Here is a 20576-nt window from a genome sequence, read left to right on the forward strand (position 1 = left end):
CTTCCTGTAAAATATTGGAATGGACAGATTTGGGAAGGAATCAATCAAACTCATTTGCAAAAGGGCCTTTTGAAGCTGCTTGTATATTGGCAGTACTCATTAGACTCCTTTGGTTTCTGTGTGTTCCATCCTGACCAATGTGATTATTGACATTGAGAGATTAGAGAGATTCTTGTAGCTTCTCTTTGCTTATCAAGTGAGATTTGTATCTCTGAAGTTTTTCAGATTGTTGATTGGATAGGCAGAGTCATTCTTTCTGCCCATATATTCAGCCAAAATTGCAGATATTTTCTCTTTAATTCCTCTTCCCCCTTTTCCTCCAAAAAAATCAATAACAAAGTTCAACAGGATTGTTATAGTATAACAAAACTGCAGAAACTTATTAGGAGGTCTTAAAAGCTTTCCACTAAGCAAATAAAGGGACGGCCAAAACATGGTGAGGAGTGAGTCCTAATGAAGTAATTCTTCCTATGCTCAATTTTAATAAATAATTTTTAAAAATGTTTTGTTACTTTCACACAGTACCACAGTAATTCCTGATATTCCCCTCTGTCTCTCACTTTTCTTGTGGTATACAAAAACAATGAGGTAAGCACAGTCAGTCAACCCCAAGGGCACCTCAGACTGTAAATAATGATTTGGACCCATCACTCTCCCCCCCCCCTTTCTCCCCCCCTCCCTCTCTCCCCCCCCCCAACTCTTCAGACACTGTCATCTCTGAACTCCTACTTTCTTACCTAAAGTGAAAAAGCCCAAACTTCTTCACAGGAAAAGATAATCATCTTAGAAGGGGTAGAGGCTTAGGTGATTGTAGACCCATGATTGGTTAAAATTTGAATGCCTTAATAACTAGAGCTTACATAGATCTTTAAAGTTTCCAGCAACCTCTACAGATACATATTCATTGTTTAGCTTTGTAACAAGCTTGGGAAATAGGTACTACTGTTGTTATCTCTGTTTTCTAAGCAAGGAAGCAGAAATTGAGTACAGTTTAGTGATTTGTTCAGTCACACAGGTATTATACAATCCAGACCCATAACATCTTGAATTCAAAACCCACATTGTTTCTGCTGAACCTTACTGACTCCTAGAATGTGAATGAGCTTGTGTCTTTGATGTTTTAAAAGACATTTGATTGAATCTGGAGGTTGTATTGATCTGAGAGATGAATATCACCAAACTTCCTGTTGATTTCTATTGTTATATTGAATTTATATGCTTCTCAAACATGTTCTGCCTAAAAGGAAGGAATGTTCTTTTGAGAGTTGCTTTTATATTCATTCTCATTTTATGAGCAGGTTGGCATATTTGTTTCATCCCTGAGGGAAGAAAGAATTCTTTCCTTTTCTATTATCTAGAAGGAAGGAACCATGGTTACAATTTTTATTTGTTTAAAAAAAATCCAATTTTTTATTGATGCTTTTATTTTAACATCAGAATCAATCCCAACACCTTCCCTCTTTTTTAAATCAAATAAGTTTAGTTAAGCAAAGCATGTAAGAAAAATCTATACCTTAATCCTTACCTATCTTTTTGCCAAGAGACCTGAGGTTCATTTCACCAATAGTCCTGTGGTCATTGTATTGGTCAGTCCTAATGTTTTACCTTTTTAAACCTAAGCAGCTAGATGGCACCAATGTGCACAGAATGCTGGGTCTGCAATCAGGAAGCCCTAAGTTCAATTCCAGCCTCAAACACATACTAGCTGTGTGACTTTGGGCAAGTCACTTAACCTTTCTCAGTTTCCTATCTGTAAAGTGGGGATAGCACCCACCTTCCAGGATTCTTATGAAGATCAAGTGAAATAATATCTGTAAAGCATTTAGCTTTCCATTTAATCTGAGATCAACTCCTCCCTGAGCACTTGACTCATCCCTGAAGTCTGGAAATCCAAGGTTTGAGTCTCACCAATATCGGCTAAGTGATCTGGACAGGTTATTTAATCTTTCAATGCTCCCAGGCAACCTTCTGAGACTCCAAATTACACAATTGTCCATTGCATTGGTAGCATTTTCTCTCATCATTTGAGGGGATTTCATCCTTAAGGGTTTCCTATGCAGATGAAATAGCAGATCCAGACCAAAGAGGGTGGAGGTGGGCAAAGACAATACATGATGTTAGCTTGTGCTAGTGGAGAGAGCCAAGGTGGGCCTAGGCCTAGATCAAGGGCTAGATGTTCTAATCTAGTTCCACTGTGTTGTCTCAAGTCAGTCATCTTCTCTGGTTCTCACTCTGGATCTCATTTTCCTCAGGAAAAGTAAGGACTTGGATAAGATCCTCAATTCCCTAGCTCTGGTGATCCAACACTCCTACCACAGACTTGGCATTCGGCTGTTTCTTCTCTGATTTTATTTGAAATCTTTTTGGGTATGCTTAGATTTCCTTTCTTATCAGTCTGTTTCTAACAGGCAGCCTTGCTTGCTCAAACAGTGTATATAAATATATCTTACGTTCCAAGACTTCAATTTTTAGTATTAATGTCATTAATTCCTCACAGAAATGCTCAAATCTCCTGTTTAGAAATAGTGATTCCAAAGGAAAACCAATTGAATAAAGCTTTGTGTGACTGGAATTTTTCATCCTTTCCCCCTTTCCCCTAAGTTATAGGTTAAAAATTTCCCCAATTCACTCACCTCCCTTTTCTAGATTTAATAACTAAGCTAATAATAACTCCTTTCCATTTCTCTTCCCTCCCCCATTTATTTTCTTCCAAGAGAAAACATTGACGGGCCTGGCCCTGATATGTTCTAGTGGTATGGATAGACTTGCCTAATATTTTTATCATCTAAGTTTTCAGGGATTTCTGATATGTCATGATTTGATGATTCCTATTGCTTAGATGGGTATCAATATTATTTATAGGAAGCAAAGTCCAGAGGAAAAAAGGTACAGAATAAATAAAATAAAAAGAAAGATAAAATATTTTTCTATCTTTCGGTTGAGAACCAAACCATGGCAGTTTAACTTATGGCCCATTTCAGACCTGAGGAACTACAGAGACATACTAGCCAGAAAGTATTAAGAGCCCTATGGGAAAGAATTGGTAGAATTTCTCTTCATTTTGCTGATTACTTTTTCCTCGTTGATTATTTCAAAACAAGTATTCTTTTCTCTCCACCCCCATATTTAAAAAAATAAATAAACCATAGACAGTGTATGCTTATCATCATGACCATTTCCTGGACTATGATAAGGTAGCTGTGGTCAAGGAAAGGAGGCTGCTAATTTGGATTGAAGTGTAACAAGACTAATTTAGGAGGCAAAGGAGAGCAGTATACCTTCAACTAGAATTTAGGACTCAGTTGAGATTTAGAAAGTGGTGAAAGGCTAAAGACAACATTTCTTGGACTGGCTAAATCCTAAAGTCCAAGTAAATCTATAGCCCAAGCTAAAGAAATAGGATTCCAGGTAATAGATATCAGAGATAGGGTTTGAACCTTGTTCCTCGGTAACCAGTCACTTATTTTGTCAGTGAGACTATTCATAATAATAATCATTTTAATAGCTAACATCTATATAATGCATTAAGATTTGCAAAGTGTTACACAGATACTAACTCATCTTCACAACAATTCTGGAAAGTAGATTCTATTTTTTATCACCCTAATTTTTCAGATGAGGAAATTGAGGCAGAGGTTAAGTGACTTGTCTGGGGTCACAATTTGTAAGTAAATTATCTTGAGGTCAGTAACTAGCACAACAAAAATCTGTTTAAATGACTAAGGGAAAAGCATTTTTAAGCCCAGGGGACACAAACTCATGTAAAAAGAAATAAGTACATTTTGCCTTCTATATACTTCTATAAAACCTCCTTTAAAGCCTGAACTACCCAAGAGATACAAAGGTATTTTCAAATTAGTAGAGTAGAGCATCAAATACTCCTCTATTTAAACAGGAAGCATTGGAACAACTGCTGAACAACCACATGTATACCCATTGTATCTCTATTCTCAGAGGATGATATTGAGGAAAATGAAAGGTCTTTTGTAGAACATGGATTCAGGCTTAATGATGAAGAAAGTCTGGAGATTGAGACTGGGGGGGGGAGGGAGGGAGAGAGAGAGAGAGAGAGAGAGAGAGAGAGAGAGAGCGCGAGAGCGAGAGCACGCAGTCCAGGCATTGGGGATAGCCAGGCAGAAGTGGACCAGGAGGAGTAGTATTGTTTATAAGGAAGAAAAAGTAAACATGGAGATTTTAGAATATTTTAAGTTATAAAAGTAAATTATTTTAAATAATCTCACATTTTAAATTCTATACTAAATTGACCTACTTTCCCTAGTTTGGAACAAAGATGAATTTATTCCATCTCATTTATGCAAAAACAAAGCTTTATATTGCTAATTTCTCTAGGAAGTTAGCTAAAGACTTAAGTGCCTCACTTGTAGCTGAGAAAGATGTGGACTTGACAGAAGGTACACTCAGAACTAGCTGAATGACTGGATGCAGAGGAGAGTGACTTTTCACCATAGAGAAAGATCTCTCTTAGAGGTCTGTCTTTGGCTCTTTGCTATTGAACATGTTGATCAATAGCTTTGAATGAAGGCAGATATGGTGTGTTTTATCTTTCTCTGAAGTATGTATTGAATAAATGCTTGTTGAATGAATGAATGAATGAAGGAATGGATCTCTCAATTCATCAGTCAATGATTCAAAGCTGGAAGTTATAGCTTACACTGGTTGAAAGAGTTGGGATTCAGAAAGATCTTGATAGATTAGAACATGTGAACAAATAAGATGAAATTTAATTAAGATAAATAGAAATTTCTACACTGAAAAAAAGATCATCTTTTCCAGTATGAGGGGTAGTGGTGAGATGTGAATAGAGAGAAGTTTGTTTAGGGAAAAAAAGCCCTTGGTGCATTTATTATTCTGAAGCTTTTTAAGTCTGTAGTATGATATAGCTACCAACAAAAGCTAATGTGGTTTTAGCCTGGTCAGTGGAAAATATTGTGTCACTCTACTTTGCCTTGGCCAAATCAGAAGTACTGGATTTACCCAGTCAGCATCAGATTCTGGGAAGGACACTGACCAGATGGAAAAGTATACAGGGGAAGTCAACCAAGACAGTACAGGTTCTCAAGACTTTGCCATTCAATGATTAGTGGAGGGAACTGGGACAATTAACCTTGAGAGCAGAACACTTAGAGAGTTGTTCAGTGAAAGAAGGAACCAGTTTGTTTTCCTTGGTCCCAGAGGGCAGACCTGGAGCAAAAGTAGGAGTTTCTGAAAAACAGGTTTAGGTTTAACGTAAGAAAAAACTTACCAAAATTTGAACTGTAAAAAATGGAACAAGCTATCTCTAGGAGGAAGAATCTAGTGAGGCCTGGGTGACTTCTTATTGGGGATACTACTGCAAAGGGGATTTTTGTTTACATATGAATTAAAGTCCCTGTGAACTAAGATACTGTGATTTATTTTTAGAATGATATGGAAGAAAGTGGTGAGATGCCTATTACTTTAGAATCTCTGTGTGTGTGTGTGTGCGCACGCGCATTTGTGTTTGTGTGTTTCTGTGCACACTCAAATACACTCACATGTACTCTGCCTGGTTTTAACTTTCTTTGGCTATTTATTTTCTAGTCTGTCTTCAGGATGTTCACCACTCTGTCTCATGGCCTATCTTTTATTGACAGTACTTATGTGGCTGTGGCCTTCAGTATTATTAGCCCAGATTAATTTTTAAGCAGGTTAACCTATGATACCAGGAAAGGTTGATGAAACCACTGTCCGTTCAGTTAGATCATGGACAAGATGAGTTTCTAAAACTGCTAACTCTTTACCATTTGAGCCTTTTACCCACTGACCTTTGAATCATTTTGTTCATCTTCCTAGCTTGGTTTCCCCACACTTCATGAGCGTTCTTTATAATGATGAACTTTGTAAATGTCTATTAATTGTTTGCATATGTGAATCCTGTGAAGGTTACTTATTATCTTACTTGATCTTTTGAAAAGCACTGAGAGGTAGTAGCAGGTCAGATTTCATTACTCTGATGAGAAATTTAAGATGATGAGCTCATGATTTGTCTAAGGTCCTAGAGTTTCAGTTAAGTATGTATAAGAGGAAGGCCAGTGGACTTGAAATTTGGGGATCTGGGCATCTTTATGAGTATAGAGCTAGTCAGTACTATAATTATGGGCCATTTCCCTCATCTTTGGTAACTTGCCTTTCCTTATAACTTTCAGGTGACTCAACTAGATGATTTCCTAAGGGCCCTTCAAAGTCCAACATTATAGATCTGACATAATAGCAGGTGTGTGATTGGGTAAAATGAAACAAAGCAACTTCCTAGAGGGGAATATTTTTTTCAAACTTTCTTGCTAAATTTGGCAGGTCTCTTCAAGATCTTTCCACTCCCCACACATAGGGAAGAACAGGTCAGGTGTTTTGTGTTGGTTCTTTGCATGCTCTTTTTCAAGGCCTTCTTGAAACATTTGTCCATGTTTGCAAAGGGAATATTTTCACAGAATCTTAGTGTTTGCTCCATGGGTCCTTGGAGTTCATCTAGTCAGACCACCTCCCAAGTCCTAGTTATGGACACACAGAAGTAATAGAACTCTATATGAGACACAGTTAGAAATCAGGAAACTGGATGACCCAGGTCATCTGCGTCCCCTGTCTACTTATCTCCTTGTTTTTGTACAAAGTTGTATTGATTGTATTTGATGGGGCCAAGAAGTCAGCAGTTTTTCCCCCTTCATCTTTTTGTCTGAAATGATTGTTTCTTGACATTCTGGAGGGTACTAAGGCTGCATTCTGGAAAGTTAAAATATGATGAACTTAGGAGTCAGGAAAACCTGGATTCAAATTCTGCCCCAGAAATTTAGTAACTGTATGACACCAGAAGTGACTTAACTTCTCTGTAACTCAAATTCCTTATTGGGAAATGAAGAGTTTGGACTGAAGGACCTCTGAGATTCTTTCTTTATAATAAATCCATGAGTTTGTATTTATGATAAGAGTAACAATATAGATAGAACTTCCTTTTTGAATGATAATCTAAAAATGTGGATTTAATTTTTTTAAATTTATTTATTTTGAATTTTACAATTTTTTTCCCTAATCTAGCTTCCCTCCCCCTACCCCCCATAGAAAGCAGTCTATTAGCCTTTAAATTATTTCCATGGTATACATTGATCTAAATTGAATGTGATGAGTGAGAAATCGTATCCTTAAGGAAAGGGAAAAAATGAAGTATAAGAGATAGCAAAATTACATAATAAGACAACAGGGTTTTTTTTAAACTAAAGGTAATAGTCTTTGGTCTTTGTTCAAACTCCACAATTCTTTCTCTAGATACAAATGGTATTCTCCATCACAAAATTGTGCCTGATTGTTGCACCAATGGAATGAACAAGTCCATTAAGGTTGATCATCACCCCCATGTTGCTGTTAGGGTGTACATTGTTCTTTTGGTTCTGATGGAAGATCATCTCGCTCAGCATCAGTCCATGCAAATCCCTCCAGGCTTCCCTGAATTCCCATCCCTCCTGGTTTCTAATAGAACAATAGTGTTCCATGACATACATATAACCACAGTTTGTTAAGCCATTCCCCAATTGAAGGACATTTACTTGATTTCCAATTCTTTGCCACCACAAACAGGGATGCTATGAATACTTTTGTATAAGTGATGTTTTACTCTTTTTTAAAAATATGAATTTAATCATTTGATCTGCCTTTTGCAAGCTGCGGTCAATATTTTCTTGACTCCCCCCCCCCCTTACTTCCTTTCTGAACCTCAGATAATCAAGGCTTCCTTCCTGGGAAGAAACAACTTTCTAAGTCATCACTGGTATATAGGCCTAATACTCAAATCCCAGTGCCTCAACTTCCAATCCTCACCTTGCTGCATCAGGTTTCCCACGAAAGGCAGTATAGTCTACTAGAAAGAATCTTGAATTTAGGGTCTGGAGACCTAGATTCAAATCCTCTACCTTTAGCCTTGGTTCAGTGTTTAACCATGAACAAACTCCTCAGTGTCTCACAACCTCAATTTGTTCTATAGAATGGGGATAGTAGCACATTTACTACATGTTATCCTACTGTGTCTGGATTATTATGGAAGAAGTGGCAATGTTATATAGTGGAAAGATTCCTGGATGTGGGATCAAAGGATCTGTGTTCAAATCCTGCCCATGAGCTCTTTAGATGGTCACTTTAAACCTCTCTGAGGCAGAGGAAGAGGTTAAACCAGTTAATTTCTAAGTTCTCTTTTGACTCTATCCAAATAAAACTCTTAATGATCCTAAACTCTGTCCAAATGTGAGTAGGAGTTGTTAAAAATAATAAAAATAATAATTTTACATTGTTAATGAGGCAGAGCAATAAATTTGGAGTTTTGTATTGTTGCTTGATCACTCTATTCTGACTTCCTCCAGAAAAGCTCTTTTTGCCTCATGCTAATGAACAGCTTCTTAGAAATAAGGGGTGTGTGTGCGTGTGTGTATGACTCAAAGGCAGAGGATACCCTTCTTTTTTTTGATACTCTTTTTTAAAATTTTTATTGTAAGGCAATGGGTTAAGTGACTTGCCCAAGGTTACACAGCTAGGCAATTATTAGGTTTCTGAGGTTGGATTTGTATTCAGGTACTCCTGACTCCAGGGTCTGTATTCTGTCCACTGCTCCACCTAGCTGCTCCAGAGGATACCCTTCTAACAAAGTATAAACCTTTCACCTGCAGTAGCATTTCTGGTCCAGCATAATTTGGTCTCTGACTCAGCTCTGGTCCCAGGACAGACCTGGCATTGCCTGCCTTAAGGCCTCGCCTGCCTTAAGGCCTCTTTGTGGACAAAGTGTGGCATAAACTGCAAAGTGTTTCATTCAAGTATGCTATTATAATTATTATTATTTTTTGCAATGATGGTGAAAAGGCTATTCTGAATAATTGGAGAACTCAAGTTAAGAGAATCTTTTCTTCTATTGAACTAAAAAAGAAAAATATGCCTTCTTTCAGCTTCTGCCTTTCTAGAACTTTTTTTTCCTTTCTCTGTTTAAATGTCCTTGATACTCCCTGTTAAATGGTAGCTGGACTCCTTTAATCCTGGTTAATTCTTCATATAGATCTAAGGGACACATTTGAGGCTTTCAGGTCTCCTTTTATGACCTAACCATCCCTCTCTCCTTGGTTTCTTGTTCTCTTTCAGATTGCTGATCTGCAACTCCACAAATTGGATGAATTGGACTGTTTGATACAAGGGCTGCTCTATGTTGATTCCATCGGCTTCAATGGCAAACCCGAGTGTTACTATTTTGAAAAACCCACAGATCCTGAACAGTGTCAAAAAAAACCTTACTGCCTTGATAATCCATACCCCATGTTGCTGGTTAACATGGGCTCAGGTGTTAGCATCCTAGCAGTATATTCCAAGGACAACTATAAAAGAGTTACAGGGACCAGGTAAATAGATCTTCCTTAAGGAGAACCTTCTTCTGCTGCAGCATAACAATATTCTTTTCCTAGGGCTTTTTTAAAGGAGATGGAAGATCTGAATTCAAATCTTCATACAGCTACTTATAGATATGCTTGAGCAAGTCATTTCCTGTCTCTGGTCCTCAGTTTCCTTGTCTATTAAAGGAGTGATGGGACTAGATGATTTCTTTAAGATTCCTTCTAGCTCTAAATTCTGTGATTCTGTTTACAGTTTGATGATATGGCAATGAATAATATTCAGACTGGATTCCTGATGCAGTGATTTTTACATAAGATTCTTTTATTTAATCCAAGCAACACTAATTACCTGTGTTCAGTGTACTGTGTTAGGAACTGAGGGATATAGAGAATTTAGATAAATCTTGTTTTCATTGAGCTTATGGTCTACTATGAAAACAAAACATTCCATACAGGTATCTTTAATACAAAGAATTATAAAATAATTACATTAGCTAAAAGCCAAATTACTATGGGCAACTCTGAGGAAGAGGGCCATTCATGATGATATCAAAGGTAACTTCACAGAGAGGTAGCATTTGAATTGGACTTTCAAGACTGATGCAAATTAAGTATGTGTATTTTGATTGGGATGGTGGGATGGCTAGAGAAACCATTTGAGGTCTAGGGAGTGTCAGCATTTGCCAAAGCATTAGGGCAAAGGAGAACTCAGGTCATTTTCAGTGGATAGAAGGGTCTGCCTAGAATATACTCTGAAACTCTCTGCAATGTCTTACTAATAATGTCATTCTTATTCATACCATAATTCCTTAGTACTATTGGGAGGAGTTTTAAAGTCTCAAATGAACTTTGCTGTTCAATGAAAAATTTGTGAGCATATTGAATTACTTCAGAACTTGGTTTTCCATTAAAGATGCTCACAGTGAATAAGAAAACAGAAATTTTCTATGAGGATCACTAGAAGAGTTATTGGAAATAGTTAAAAATTAATTGCAGATTCAAGTTAAAATACTTGAAAATTATTTCCTGTCCACCCCTCTATCCCCTTCTGTTCCTATTATACATCTCTACTCTAACCATACCTGACAAAAAAACTTAGCCAGTTTGCAGTCTCTTCAGGGTCTCTTGATTCCTTTAAAAGACAGAAAGATGCTTGTACTGCCACAATTTATGCTACTTTATACTATATTCTATTTTAATGATGTTTTTTATTTTCTTTTAGTAGGTAACAGAATTCTAGAAGGTTCTCATCTCCTTGAAAAGTTTTTTTAAGATTTAAAAAACTGTTTGGGAACCAACAATTTTTCTAGAAAAACATCTATAAATTTATTATGGAAGTCAATTAAAAAACAGGATTCACTTAGAGAAATTAATTTTGCTAGAAAACTTTGCTAAAAAGCATCTTTTTTTTAAGGTTTTTTTTTTTTTGCAAGGCAATGGGGTTAAGTGGCTTGCCCAAGGCCACACAGCTAGGTAATTATTAAGTGTCTTCGGCTGGATTTGAACTCAGGTACTCCTGACTTCAGGGCCGGTGCTCTATCCACTGTGCCACCTAGCTGCCCCTTGAAGAAATCTTTTTTAAGAGAAAGAAAATCTCTTGAGGAATGTTTAGAATCCTGGACAGTAGTAATATTATTATTATTATTATTATTTTTTTAATGAATTAATTCAGTCATCAGGTACTATGTAAGGTATAGGAAATTAAAAAAAAACCCAACCCATCATGAAATCAGTTCCTGCTCTAGAGGAACTTGAATTCTGCTAAGTGGGAATACTATGGATATTGATGAGTAAATATAAAAGAGACACTAAGTAAATGCAAAATAATTTGGAGATGAGGAGAGGAGGGGAAAGGAAGGAACATAGTTTTTACTATGGAGATCAGGAGATGCCTGTATGAAGAAGACAGCACTTGAATTGGGACTTTGATTGGAGCTAAGAATTCCAAAAGGGAATTGCAAAGAGATGGGAAATTTCTTCTGTTTTCCTTGTGAATTAAAGTTTCTTAAGGGTCCCTCTTAAATAAAGACTTACTTTTGGGGGAAAAAAAAACTATTATTGCAAAGTTTTAATTACAAATGGTGTAGGCCCTGAAGATGGGCATGTGTCTTTCTTTTTGAAGAGCAGTCTATCTAAATTTAGAGGCATTTACCACCAGAAAGTTGACCAGGGGATGAAGATTTTTAGCCTGAGAGTACCTCGTAAAATATCATCAGCTAAGAGCAATAGGACTTCGTATTTGTCATTGGAATTTTCAGTGATATATCTGAGAAATTAATGCATTTCTAATCACATTCTAAATATATGCCCAGACAGTCAGCTCTTGAGAGAAAGTGTTATTATTTGTATAAAAGTATCCTCCACCAACTATTTCTTTCATGGGCAAGGAATCTTTTGTTTCTAGTATGTTTGCATTCTTCTGTATCCCCCCCATTTCCCCATTTGTAAATGCATGTGAGTGATTTTTTTCCCCCAATTCAGTGATCTAGACAATTTCCCAAGAACCATGCTATCTTATAAATGTCGTCAGTATATTTGTTGTCACTTTATGGCTTTGGGTTTACAAAAGGATGTATATGATGGTATTTGTCCACTGCTGTACTCACAGTTTAGATGGCTGCCATTAGATGAAGGGTGATGCCTGACTTATGGCCATGGAGCCTAAATGGCAACTCTTTCCACAGTAATGGGTAATTGAAGAACACATGTGATTCCTGCTCAATAGGAGTTTTAAAAAAACTCACTTTTTATCAAAATATAAATCGTTGCTACTGAAGCACTAGCTAATATTTAAAGGGAGACATAAAGAAATGCAAATAGTTATCTAGGTATAACAGTTCCTTTCTCATCAACTTTTTACTCCTGGAAGGGGGGGGGGGGATAACTACTTAATCTACCTCTGATTTTTCCTTCCAATCCAATGGAGAAAACAACATGTTTTGCTAGTCTTCAAATCCCTTTGTTCCATATGTATTGCTCTTGTTTTCAGCACTTTGAGGTTTCAGAGCAGCTTGATGTAAGAAACCCTTCTAAGCCTCTACTATTTGTGTAGACCTTTAACTATTTACTTCAAATTCCTCCCCACAAAGGATTGTTTTTGCCCTTTCAAGTTCCCACCTCACTGCTTCCGCCTTCTGTTTTCTTTCTCTCAAGCAAAAGCAATCGTGAAAGGAGTCGTGACACTGTGCAGATGTCTGCACCATGTGATGACCTTGGCCCTGTCAGGGGCTTCTCTAGTTATTAGCTTTATTCTTAACTTAACCTGGCTCCTCTTCTCTCAGGTAATACTCATGCAGCTGGCTTCCTTAGTTATCATTTCTCTAGCTTCTTTTACGTTTGCTTCCAAAATGATTTTTAAAGGAGCCATTGCCTCTTTTCTGGAACAATTTAAATGTACTTAAACAGATGACAAGATAAATTTTAAATGGAGACATTCAAGTGGTTTCTCTGTGTATATCAAAGACACATATGTCTGAGTGGTCAGAGAATATGTCCAGCAAGGATAAGAAGTCAAGCATCCTTCCAATTTTATGCTGTTCAGGGATTACAGAATGCTAATTATCTTTTCTTGAGTAGTATTGGACAGGATCTCAGATGAGTTGCTTCTTTTCAAAAATCTCAGTTAAGAAATACATATAGATAAATGGAATTTGCTCCCTTAGAGGAATAAGATCATAGAAAGGAAAGAAGAATTCTACAGATTGGAGAAGCCAAAGTCAGTATTTTTGTTGGAGGATTGAAGACTCCATTTATGATTTCTATATTTAATGCATGCAAAATTCATTTCTAGCTACATATCAACTACATGTCCTTTTTATGTTTTTTTTTTTTAATATGGCTCTAGCCATTTCCCACACACAAACCATTCAGTAAAGAAAGTTATCGTCAGCCTCCTGTAGCATGTTCAGCCACTGAGGCTGTCCAGTTAATGGACTAGTCTAAGGTCTCACAACTGTAACTCATAAAAACTTTCTTGTTGATATGGCTTTCATCCCCAGGCCAAGGGCATGATATTTTCCTAAAATGTTTGTTTTTAATCCCAGCCAACCCTTTTCCCACTTCCTGGTCCAGCCTTAACCTTGAGCTACTTAGAGCCCTGGTCCATTTGATGTGAACTATCTTTTGTTTTTCTCCTCCTGCCTCTTTGCTGTGCTAATGTTCTGAATGTGCCTCTTTGGGTACCTCGGTGGGCACTTTTAAAAACATCTTAAAAAAAATAAACCTTATTGTTCCTTTAGTCTTGGAGGTGGAACATTCCTAGGCCTGTGCTGTTTGCTGACTGGTTGTGAGACCTTTGAAGAAGCTCTGGAAATGGCAGCTAAAGGAGACAGCACCAATGTTGATAAGCTGGTGAAGGATATTTATGGAGGAGACTATGAACGATTTGGCCTTCAAGGATCTGCTGTAGCATCAAGGTAGAGACTAAGTAGAGAGCGGTATAGTGGAAAGAGTGCATTGGATTTGGAGTCAGAGGTCTTGGGTTTGAATATCACTCAACTTTACTACTTGGGCAAGTCACCTAACCTTTTTTGGGTTTCAGTTTCCTCATCTGAAAAATGAGAGGGTTGGACTAGATGATCTATAAAGACCCTTGCATCTCCAAAGCCTATGGTACTCTTATCCTAGACAGGTACAGCAATGATTGAAAACATAACTGCCAGTGCCCTGAATGTTTTCTGATTTGGCCATGCCCCTGCTATCATAGGCTAGTGTGCCATCTATTGTAGAAAAACCTTGGACCTGTTTTTGACATTTTAGCAAGCACAGAAATAGCAAGTTCATGTTATTGAAGCATTTGTTCTAAGTAGGGCAACTTTGGAAGAAAGTTTTGATAGTGACCACCATTTTCCCTTGATAAATATTTACTTGGGGGCACTTTTAACAGCATCGCCAGTACTACTTCCTACTCCCCTCTCATCAGTGGTCCATCTCAAAAAGGAAAGAGAAAAGGAAAAAAATAGAAACCAGCTATTGATATCAAAATATTTTTTGAGTACATGCCATGGTAGCAAAATTAGGCTTGTAAGTCACAGACAAAATTATCCAGACAACAGTTGTGGAAGAATTTTGTCACAGTCATGTGGCTAAAATGTGGTCCTTACTGTGGGATGATGTGAACCTCTTTGCTAATATTTCCAACATAGCTTTGGCAACATGATGAGTAAAGAAAAACGAGATGCCATCAGCAAAGAGGATCTAGCCAGAGCGACTTTGGTTACCATTACTAATAACATCGGTTCCATAGCTCGGATGTGTGCCCAGAACGAGGTAAGGTCACAAACCCCCCATCTGCTTATACAATGCATGCTCATTTCTTCTTACATTTTGACCTTTTCTGTCCAGTAGTTTTTTTTTTAATCTTTGTAAATGTCTCAATTAAATCCCTCCTTCAGTGGGTACACATTTCACAAAATGTGGACTCCCAAAGGAGACTACTGCTGTTAATAGGAAAAGGCTAGTACTCCTTAAGGAAAAACATGGAAAAAATCCAAAAACATACTTTCAATTAGTCTTGTAAAATAGAAATGTTTTATGAATATAGTATTATTCTTTGGGGAGTAAAAAATATATATATTTCTAATTCAAAAAAAAGCCTAGAACTGGAGGGTGAAAAAGTTCTGCCTCTTTTCCTCCTCCTGGCTTTCTGACTTGGAATAAATCACTCTCTTGATGGGCCTCAGTCACCTCATTTTTTGAGTGTGGTTGAGTGGGAAGAGTATCATTGGCTTTGGGGTCAGAATTCCTGTGTTCAACTTTCACATCTGACAACAGGTTCTGTGACTTCTCCTGGGTGACCATGGTAAATCACTTAACCTTCCTAGGCCTTAGGCTTCTGAGGTTCTTTCTAAATCTGTGACCCTATGATGTTGTTCTGTCATCTTGTAATTTCTCCAGTCACTTCCAGTTTTGTCATTAATGTTTATAGGGTCTTTTAGCAATAATAATAATAATGCACATCTTTAGAGTGCTTTTATGGAGCAAAGCAGTGGGTAAAAATAAACTTCATTTGATCCTCTAAAGATCCTTTAGACATGTAACTGGAAGAATCATCCTTAACAATAAGAAATCTTAAAGCAGCTCACAGAACTTTATTGATTTAATCAATAGCCAAGATTTAATCAACAATCAATCGATTTAATCAATTCATAGCCAAGAAGTGACACACCTAAGACTTGAACTTAGTTCTCATAAATCCAAAGCCTATGCTCTTTCTGCTACACCACAGCCCTCTGTGGTCTGCACAGTGTCCAATGCCAAGTCAGTTCATTTGGAAACGACAGCATTTTAAGTTTCAAGCTGCACTCCTTTTAAGCCATCATCATTCATCACATGCCTAATGAAGTGGGGCATGCAATTCTTTGCGCATTATTTTTTGTTTGTTTCCAAGAATCTGCATGCAAAGAGTTATTGGTAGAATGAGACTCTGAAGCAGTTCAACCCAGTTTCACTGCCAGAAACTCAGTGGGAATCCTTGCTTCATCTTCATCCTTTCTTCTTTCTGCTTTCGGCTTCTCTACAGTGTTGCCTTGTGGCGTGGAGTTCAAGCAGCATTGTACAGGGCTATCAAAGCATAGAGAGCTACAACGGAGGCCAGCAGGACCCCACCCTACCCCCTCCCCAGTTCCAGTTACAGGAAATTGTAAAGTTGCTTTGATACCTCATTGGAATTTTTTTTGCAAAGATAACTTTTTGATAAATAGTTGATAACTGAATGACTTAACTTGATGAGGGAGAAGAAAGCTTGGGTAGGTGCAGAGGAGAAGGAGGAGAGAGAATTGGAGTATTTGATTTTTTTTAGGATTCTTCCAAGCTCTGGGTTCCTATGATCTCTGATCTGTGAGTAGAAGAGAGAAGAAAGGAAGTGGAGTTAGTTGCTCAACAAAGCATGCACTTGTAGTTGAAAAATGGTCATAATTTGGCTTATTTTTAGAAAAGCAAGAAGGGACAGAGATTTTAAAAAAGCATATTGAACTTAGAAAATTTGGATTGAGGTCCTGGCTCTGCAACCTGGAGCAAGTTATTTAACTGTTTTGTACTTAAGTTTCCTCAAGGCGATCTCTTGAAAACGTTTCTAGAGCAAATAGAGTGTTACGCACATCACCCCCAAACATGCCTGCAATACATCTGAGGTTAATAAGAGATCAGTCCTTGAAGGCATTAGTCCAATCTCCAGATTCTAGGATTCCAGTGGCCTTTCACCATATTTTATATTACAATGGAAATTTTGCCAAGTCAGCACAGTATTTGTGAGCCATGACAATCTTTATGAAAATATGAATTTGAAAATCAGGTTGAAATCTAGTCTGTAACCTCTGAGTTGCTTTAAAAGAAAATTAAGTGAACACATTCCAGAGATATACCTTTTCAAAGTCCTCTCTTGCCTTCAGAACATCCTGTGCTTAGAAGGCTTTGGTAGTTTTTTGTTTGTTTAAACATTATCTTCCAAAAGATCCTCTCTGCCCCTCCCCCAATTGCCAAATATGTCCTTAAACTAATTTGTATAGAGTGGACCATGTTCATGATCTCCCAAAGGTCAATAGGCAGATAATACCTTCCCCCTCTCCCCAGAGCATTGATTGCCTTCCCTTTCCCCTGATTTCTATCTTGTTAAAATTTTCCTTGCAATTTTTGGCCTGAATGATAGTTGGCATTTGGTTGACTTTTTTTGTTGGCATTTTCTCTTTTGACCTCCATTTCCTTATTGATGACTATATATTGCAGTGGATGTCCAGGAGAGGCTTAACCTTACTAAATATCTTGAATGAGCATATGGCCATAGAAAAGATTGTAAGACTTATGGAACTGGTTTTTACTGCCTCAGGGTTAAGGGTATCCTGGTCAGGAGTCATAGAAGGAAAAAGACTCTTGAAAGGATCAATGGTTAGATTCCATAGCTTTGTGTTTTTGCTAGCTTATGGGTGTGCTCTCCCTACCCTAAGCCCAAATGTTTTGGAGAGTGGGATTTCCCCATGAACCTAATAGGATAAGTTCCCCATACACTTTTCTGGAGAAGTAGATTTGCTTTATTTATTTAGGGTTTTCTTCTTTTGCAAGGCAAACGGGTTAAGTGGCTTGCCCAAGGCCACACAGCTAGGTAATTATTAAGTGTCTGAGGTCTGATTTGAACTCAGGTACTCCTGACTCCAGGGCCTGTGGTCTATCCACTGTGCCACCTAGCCACCCCATAGATTTGCTTTAGAGGGAAGTTTGCTTAGTTTTTATTATTATTATTATTATTATTATTCTTTCAAACTTTAATTTTTACATTTTTATTGAGGGATCTAACTATTTAGGAGTTTGGCATTCAGGATAATCAAACTGCTTTGGTTATTTCTCCACAATCTGATCCCAAGGCTATTGAGATTGATACTTTTCCTCAGTACAAGGAGAAACTTCATTCTCTGGCCACATTGTGTTGGGAAGGAGGGAAAGGAAAAAGTCCTTCTTCTAAATTTATTTGGACTCTTCCCAAGCCTCCTCTTCCTTTTTAATATTCACTGCCACCTCCTTCTTGGTTGAAGGCAGTTTGTCTGTTCTCACATGGCCTTTCTCTTTCAAAATCCCTGGGTTCTAGTGGTTGCTTCCCTATTCTAAGAAACAAGACTCTTCAAAGCCCAGGCCCAGAATGGGGTTGCCCATATAAATCAGACCCTCAGGATCTTACATGGTTAGAAATTCAAGTCATTGGAAACAGAGGTTCCCACTAAGTCTTACTTGCTCTTGATATACTGGACAGGGAAAATAATGGTGGTTTCCAAGACTGGGCTCTCTTTTTCTGAAATATTTCCATAGCAACAGAGTCATTCTTTGGAGTGAAAACTCTGTTAGCAGGTCAGGTTAGTTGGTGATGACAGAGCTGGCCGCCAAGCAACCTGGGAGGTCTGGAGAATGGGAGAGACGGCCTATTTCTATTTCCAAGTGTGTGGGACTTGGAGCTAGTCTACATGTATAGCATAGTAATATAAATGTGAATAGGGAAGTTGGAGAGTAGAATAATAGCTGGGGGGGGGGGGTGGACTTGAAGACCAGGAAGCCTGGCTTTAAATCCTTTCTCTGAAGAATAAAAACTGTGACACCTTGAACATTTCACTCAACGTCCAAGCCTCAGTTTCCTCAGCTGTAAAATGGGGATTGAAATAACTGCAGTACTCATACGGAGTGGTTGTGAGAAATATAGGATCATCATTCAGAGGACAACTTAGTCCAGCCCATCCATTTGACAGACAAGGAAACTGAGACCCAGGGAGGAAAAGGTACCTGACCAATGGGGTAGTAGGCATTAGAGGATTTGAATCTAGTTTATTTGACTATAGAACATGTACCTTTCCTACTCTACTAAAAAGAAGTCATGGTTATAAAACACCATCCAGGCTGTTGTAGAAGTCTTAGTGCAATTTAAACCTAATAAAGTCCAAATTGCACTAAATCTTTTGGGATACCTCACATGAATTAGAGTTATTGTTGCAAGTGTGAGTTTATTCCCCAAGGATGACAGATCTTTAATTTCTGATCTTATCAAAGCAACAAAGAGAGTTGAAGACATCAGAGGCCAATTAATGTGACCCTTATGTTAAAGAGATGTTTAATTCACTCTCCTATAGGTACTTAACTGAGATTCCAGCCCAAGACCTTCAATGTCACCTCTTGCATGCCTTCCACCACACCATATTGCCTTTGCAGGATTTAAAACATTGGATAGCAGAAGCATGAGATTTTCCCTTTTGTTTCCAGTTGTTTCTAAATAAAACTGCTAAGTAAAAATATCCTACTTTCTGGGTTACACAGATCCTGAAATGCCACCTTAAGCCGTCCATAACCTTGGACCATCTGAGTTCAACAAATGTTCTTTGATTATCTTTTGGGTTTAGAGACACTCTCAGGCCTTCCATTGCATTTCTAGAGACTCAGGAGGAAATGAAACTAGAGCTGATTTTGACAAGTGACATTTTAAAGTTAAACTCCTAACTCCTTCTCTGCCCCCCCAACCTACCAAAAAAGCTCCTTCCAATTCAGAGTGCTGCCATGCAGGTAAGGTTTGCCTTCAGAACCTAATTTGTTTTTCTCCTTGCCATCCTCTTGGATGTCTGCTGTAAACCAGAAGTATGACCAACCTGCATGACTTAGATCCTCAGCAACATTTGGTTTGTGAAAGTGGTACCAATTATTTATTGGTACTCATTTTTCAATTACCTACAGGCATTTCTAGAAATCTTAAACTGACTTGCTTCTACTACCCCTTTGCGCTTTGGGGGTCCCTTTACCCACTCTTGATTACTGTGTTTAGGGGACATGGAACAATCTAGATTAAACAAACATCAAGGCATTCTCACTAAGGATTCCAAAACAAAAAAAATGACACAATTTCTGCCCTTGAGCTTTCGGTCAGATAATGGAGATATAATAAGACTATTCATGAGTATATTACAGAGGTAAAATATGATTGGGACAAAGGTGGATCAGGTAAATCGATATCAGAAATTTGATGAAGAGACATTATTTTCATCTGGGGGACTCAGTTTAAGCTTTAAATAAGAGAGAGGCTTCTGAGAGGCTATGTAAGGTAGTAGTTAGAAACTGGTCTTCCTAGAGTTAAGAAGATACCTGCCTTTGATACTACCTAGGGGACTGTGGGCTAGCCCATTAACTTCCCTGAGTCTCAGTTTCCTCATCTGTAAAATAGGAGCAGGAATATCATCATGCCTGCTTTACAAGACTGTTTTGAAGATTGATTGAGTTAATATGTATAAAGTGCTTTGTGAAAGTGAAAGGACTATAGAAATGGCACTTGTTACTGATTATTGTTGATGTTATCTCAGCAGGGTAGGAAGGAGACTCTCTCTTAAGCATGGAAAGCTGTTTGAGAGCAAAGGCAAATGACCAAGAATCGATTGCAACTGGAATCCTTTAGATATGTGCGCAGGAGCAAGCAGTGCTGGCAGTTGCTGTTAGATCATCGGTGGGGACCTAGATTTCATGCTGCCTCCATCTTTAGACTGGCTCAAACATGCCTCAGAACTGGGGCAGATACCCAGTTCTGATCTGCCTGTGTTCCTTCCACTATCCCCAAGCTTTGTGTAGCTGTAGTAGAGAAATGTCTTGGCATTAAGCCAAAGAATGCTGGGAAACTGACATTTAAAATAAAAATTGCATAAGAAGTGTACTCTCTGCATTGTTTCCATAGCT

The 20576-nt window shown here is 37.9% G+C and overlaps 1 protein-coding gene across 8 annotated transcripts in view; it reads left to right on the forward strand.

Annotated features, from left to right (window-relative positions):
- The window catches only part of PANK1 (pantothenate kinase 1), a 71821-nt gene that overhangs the window by 44129 nt on the left and 7116 nt on the right, over window positions 1–20576 (forward strand). For all 8 annotated transcript variants that reach the window (XM_074233401.1, XM_074233402.1, XM_074233399.1 and 5 more), the window contains 3 exons: window positions 9148–9401; window positions 13631–13807; window positions 14537–14660. In XM_074233401.1, the coding sequence (XP_074089502.1) occupies window positions 9148–9401; window positions 13631–13807; window positions 14537–14660 (555 nt within the window). The remainder of the gene's footprint in view (window positions 1–9147; window positions 9402–13630; window positions 13808–14536; window positions 14661–20576) is intronic.

Source organism: Macrotis lagotis, chromosome 4, assembly GCF_037893015.1.
Source record: "Macrotis lagotis isolate mMagLag1 chromosome 4, bilby.v1.9.chrom.fasta, whole genome shotgun sequence".
NCBI classification, from domain to species: Eukaryota; Metazoa; Chordata; class Mammalia; order Peramelemorphia; family Peramelidae; genus Macrotis; species Macrotis lagotis.